This window comes from Mandrillus leucophaeus, unplaced genomic scaffold (assembly GCF_000951045.1).
Source record: "Mandrillus leucophaeus isolate KB7577 unplaced genomic scaffold, Mleu.le_1.0 Scaffold191, whole genome shotgun sequence".
Lineage (NCBI taxonomy): Eukaryota > Metazoa > Chordata > Mammalia > Primates > Cercopithecidae > Mandrillus > Mandrillus leucophaeus.
The window spans coordinates 5798897-5804778 of NW_012101932.1; the positions used below are offsets into that span (position 1 = coordinate 5798897).

Below are 5882 nucleotides of genomic sequence, written 5' to 3' on the forward strand. Positions count from 1 at the left end.
AAAAAAAAAAAAAAAGAAATTAAGAACTATGTATCTTTCAACTTTTTCTTTTTCAATTTTTTTTTTTTGGCTATTTTGGGTTGGCCTCCACTGTTGCTAATAAGAAATCAATGCATTAAGCCTTTGTAAAACTTCTGCCATCTTCTGATCAACTTGTATGTGGAAGGGAATGTACTGAATGTTACAGTCAGCTATCAAGTATCCCTTGGCTTGTACTCTTTGATGGGCTCTCTTGGGTATTCCCTGCACATGAGCATAGTTTTTCAGTCAGCCAGGGAAATATGAAGAATCTACCTCAGCCCTTTCAGGGCTCTCTCATTTTCCAGATCTCCTTGTTAACTTGCTAGTTAGCCTACCACTTGCCTCCAACCAGGATGGCAACCTTGGGCCAGCAAAGTTACTAGTTTTCCCCATTTATTTCCTACCAAGTTTGGCATTTAAGCCAACAAAACTGCAAACTTTCATTCCCCTGTCCCAAATCAAGTATACCTCCTCTGAAAGCAAAGCTGCTGCTTTTGGTGGCAGCCTTACTGGGTCAAAAAATTACAGTTTTTGCCATTCAAACCAGCAGAAAGGAAGAAAATGAGAATGAGAAAATGAATGACAAGAGCCCGGGGCAAGAAGGCCACATACTCCTGTAATTCTTGCTAAAAAAAAAAATAGCAGTTTTTCTTTTTTTTTTTCTTTTTCTTTTTTTTTAAGAGAGATAGGGTCTTGCTTTGTCCCCCAGGCTGAAGTGCAGTGGTGTGATTATAGCTCACAGCAGCCTTGAACTCTTGGGCTCAAGTGATCCTCCTACCTCAGCCTCCCAAGTAGCTAGGACTAGAGCTGTGGGCCACCATGTCGGCTAATAGTAACAGTTTGTGAGGAATACACACCTTTGAATGTTTTTTCTGTCTTCTGTCAATGTCCAGAGTTGTGAAAGGTTGTGTTTCACAATTTTGTCTGGTTTTCTACTTGTTTTTATAGCAATTTACAACTTTTTTATGCCACAAAACCAGAAACAGTCTAGATAAGCTTTTATACTTAAAAATGTGTGATTATATATACACACACCTGTAATTAATGTAACTGCCTTACAGGCTGTGACTATACAGGTTGAGCATTAGGTTGGTAAAATTAAATGACTTTCATATAATGCTATCTCATTATTGGCATTAGGATAGCAAAGCAATTTACATTTAATATTTAATAATGGTAACCTGGAATTATGCTCATGTTGGCCAGGCATGGTGGCTCAAGCCTGTAATCCCAGAACTTTGGGAGGCTGAGGCAGGCGGATCACCTGAGGTGAGGAGTTCGAGACCAGCCTGGCCAACATGGCAAAACCCCGTCTCTACTGAAAGTACAAAAATTAGCCCGGCATGGTGGTGTGCACCTGTAATCTCAGCTACTCAGGAGGCTGAGGCGGGAGAATTGCTTGAACCTGGGAGGCAGAGGTTGCAGTGAGCCAAGATTGTGCCATTGTACTCTAGCCTGGACAACAGAGTGAGACTCCATATCAAAAAAAAAAAAAAAAAGAGAGAGATGTTCATGTCATTATCACATAGAAAGAAAAAGTAGATTAAAACATACCATACCCAATATGGTCTTATTTTTAAACAGACACATATACAAATACGTATATATGAGAAGGAACTGAAATAACATGCTCACATTAAAAGACTGAGTATTAACTTCGAATAGTAAGTGGGATTACAAGTATCAATAATATTTTTTTCTGTATTTTTAAAACTTTTTCAAATTTTTGACTTAAACTTACATTATGTTTATGTAAAAAATATTTTGGAAGAGAGAAAAAGGCTGTGTACATTGCCTACTAAATCAGATTCAAATCAGATGCTGAAATTAAAGTTTTTTCACAACTTTAAAATAGAAAAATTCATATATCTTAAAAATGTATTATTTTAGAATACTTAACATTCTATAGTTAATACAATTAATACCAAATGCAGAATAAATTTTATTAACATTTTGTTTCTCTGGTATGACATAGCAGGTTTTGAGTGCTATGTAACTTACACTGTCAGAATAAGTATATACCATACTAAAATGGCTACTTTAAATGGCAATACTTATTTACATATCTAATTTCTGACATGTTCATTTAAAAACCAGTTTTATCGTTACATGGTAATATCTTATATTCAGGAAGTAGTCAATAAACTTTTGTTAAGGAGATTCATTTTAAAATGACCACATTAATGTCTTAAATTTTATTCCTATGATAACTTTATTCCTTTAAGGACTTACCTTGGCTGCATGATATGTACCGGCTTCAAGTAATTCTTTTTTAGCTTCTTTGGCAAGCAGGTTAAACCGACTTAACATTGCAGCCTTACAAAGCCGACTTGCCATTGACATACCACTTTTAAATGGGGAACTAAGCAGAGAGAAATAAAATTTTTTTTTATTTCTTTTTCAGTAATTTATGTCGGCAATTGTACGGATTAAAATCAACATGTATCTACAAAATATTTCTTGATTATTTGCAATATACATAATGAACTGTTTTTTACATAAGAGGCATTCTTAATATTTACTTTCTGAAGTAAATTTCTTACATTATGTTTTAAATTATTTAGTATTGCATCAAAAATTAATGCAGAAGATAGACCTTGGAACATTTCTATTGTATGAAACAAAATTAATCTATGATGATACAGATTAAACAGTGGTTCTATAAGGGATTGACTGGAAGTGGGCATCGAAATACTTTCTGCATTTTGACTAAAATGATGGTTACATAGGTATATGAATATACCAAAATTAATGAAATCGTACAATCTATTTTGTATTTCACTGCAAGAAGTTTTGGCTCAATAAAAGCGTAACATATACACATAACTTATTTCACAACCCTTCGTGTGTGTGTATATTATGTGCATGTAGATGTGTAATTTGGGTTTCTAATGAAAGTGGGTCCACAGATCATGAACCTTTTTGCTACTGTAACTTTTCCCCTTCATTGTATCTTCTCATTAGTTGTTCTTAGGATAGATAACAAAAACAGTCAAAATCCTTCATTCCTCCTAGTTTCCAGTTATTTGCAATGTGACTTTTCAGATCCTCACATCAATAGCCATGGCTGATTTTTGCTTCCCTTGAATTTTACTAGTCTTGTGATTTGTTTTAGCAAACAGAATAGATAGTGTGATAATTCTGAAGCTAGGCCTGGAGATGCCTTCGTTCTTATTTTCTTGGCACTGCTGCCTCTCCCATGTGACCCCGCTAGGACTAGCCTATTAGAGGGTAAGTGAACACAAGGTAAGATCAGCTCACCTGACCTTTAGTTGACCAACAGTTGACCCCAGATGTGTGGGAGAGCCCAAGAAAATCCAGAAAAACCATTCAGCTGACTCAAGAACTTCCAAGTAGTAATAATAAATAGTTGTTTTAAACAACTAAGTTTTGAGGTGGTTTATACATAGCAACAGCTAACATACACTCATGTGTACAAAATCTATTTGATTTCTACATATTAATTTCCCACCATGATACTTTTGTTGCAGTGGTTTTGATAATTTCTTGATTTTTGGATATAAATACCATCTTCAAAGAGTGATAATTGTTACATAACTCCTTCTTTCCAATATTTTCTCTCTCTCATTTCCCTTGTCCAAATGTATTAATGTCTCCAGCAAAATGTTGAGTAACAGCAGTAACAGTAAATAATGCCTTACTCTGAATGTTAGTGGGAATGCCTCTGACATTTTATCAATCATGATAATATTTTTGGACTAATAAAGATAAACTTTATCCTCTAAAAAGACACTACCTAGCTATTCCTTTTTATTGAATATCTTCATCTAGAATAGTTGAAGAGCTAAATTATTTATACACTTTCTTAGAATTTATAGAGATAAACATCTGGTATTTTCCCTAGATTAATTAATATAACATATTAATAAGAGTTTCTAGTCTAGTGTTATTTCTATTATGTTACTATCTTTGAATTCCTAGAAAAAATGCCAATTGGTGTTACTGTATAAAATATATTATTGCAATGTGCTGCTAAATTCTGCTCCCTGATCTTTTATATAGCAGTTTTTCTTGGATATAAATGAGTTTGGTCTGTAATTTTGTGTGGAGGAGAGGAGGAGCAGCAATTGTTTTTTGTAAACTTTTAAGTTCAGGGGTACATGTGCAGGTGTTTTTATATAGATAAATGTGTGTCATAGGGGTTTGTTGTACAGTCTATTTCATCACCCAGATATTAAGCCTAGTACGCATTAGTTATTTTTCCTGACCGTCTCCCTCCTCCCACTCTCCACCATCCGAAAGGCCTCAGTGTGTGTTGTTCCCCTCTATGTGTCCATGTGTTCTCGTCTAGCTCCTACTTATAATAGAACACGCGGGATTTGGTATTCTGTTCCTGTGTTCGTTTGCTAAGGATAGTGGCCTCCAGCTCCACCCATGGCCCCACAGAGGACATTATCTCATTCTCTTTTATGTCTGCATAGTATTCCATGATGTATATGTACCACATTTTCTATATCCAGTCTATCATTGATGGACATTTGGAATTATTCCATGTCTTTGCTACTGTGAATAGCGCTGCAATGAGCATACACATGCATGTGTCTTTATACCAGAATGATTTATATTCCTTTGGGTATATACCCAGTAATGGGATTGCTAGGTCAAATGGTATTTCCATCCTTAGGTCTCTGAGGAATTGCCACACTGTTTTCCACAACAGTTGAACTAATTTACACTTCCACCAACAGTGTATATGTGTTCCTTTGTCTCCACAACCTCACCAGCATCTGTTTTTTGACTTTTTGATAATAGTCATTCTGATGGGTGTGAGACAGTATCTCATTGTGGCTTTGATTAGCAATTTTAAAAAATCAGATTTAAGTATCAATCATATACTTGTTTCATAAAAGTATTTGGATGCTTTCCATCTTTTTGGATAGCACTGGAATTATCTGCTTTTTAAAGGTTTAGAAAAAAAACCTCTGAACTACCTCAGAATGGTACTTTGAGGAACAGTTAAGGTGCCTTCTTGGTAACTTTCTCATGAAAATAACATTTATATTTTTCCTCCTTCTATATATAAGTTTTGCAAGTAATGTTTTCCTAGAAATTTGCCCATTTCATTCAGGTTTTAAAATATATTTGTGTGGTTACCCAAAATAGCTTATGATCCTCTTGTTTTTATATGAGATTGGTGATTTTTCTTATCAGCTTTTTATAAGTAATTTTGCCTTTTTCTGTTTTTTTAAAGCTCTTTTCTTTATATTTCTAAATTATTTCTATCATTTATTGTTATATGCATTTAAGGCTCTGACTTTTCTATTCAGCTTTGTTTAAACTGTATAACCTACAAATTCTGATGTGTAATATTTTCAATATCCCTATTTTCTAAATATTCTGCAATCTCAGTTTATATTTCCCCTTTGAGCTAGGAGTCAGAATTTTTCCAGTAAAAGCAGTTCCTAGTATTCCGAGTTTGTTATTCACAGTTTTATCTCATCATAATCAGAGAATATGTCTACATTGCTTCTACTTTTTGGAATTTGTTATTTCCTTTGTGGTTTAACACACAGCTTTTTGTTAATGCTCTATAGTTTCTTGAGGACTAGGTACATTTTCTATTTTTAAGATGCAGAGTTTAAAGTAATGAAATCTACCTTACTGTTATTTAAAATGGCTATATTCTTGTTTACTTGTTTACTGTTTTGTCCACCTGATCTACCATGAACTGAAAGAGGTGAATTGTTGTCTCTACTAGTAGTGTGTTTCTACGTTTCCTTTCCTCGTCTTCTATAATTTCTGCTTTGTGAATGTGGCTATGTCACTTTCGGCTAAACATTCTTCTGTTCTCCGTATGAATGATACTGTTTATATTGCTAAGGTTTTTTTTTTTTTTTTTT

At 34.2% G+C, this 5882-nt stretch overlaps 1 protein-coding gene across 3 annotated transcripts in view; it reads right to left on the reverse strand.

Moving 5' to 3' along the window:
- Positions 1–5882, reverse strand: part of ADAD1 (adenosine deaminase domain containing 1 (testis-specific)) — a 51046-nt gene that overhangs the window by 6354 nt on the left and 38810 nt on the right. For all 3 annotated transcript variants that reach the window (XM_011978258.1, XM_011978259.1, XM_011978257.1), the window contains exon 11: positions 2254–2383. In XM_011978258.1, coding sequence (XP_011833648.1) covers positions 2254–2383 — 130 coding nt within the window. The remainder of the gene's footprint in view (positions 1–2253; positions 2384–5882) is intronic.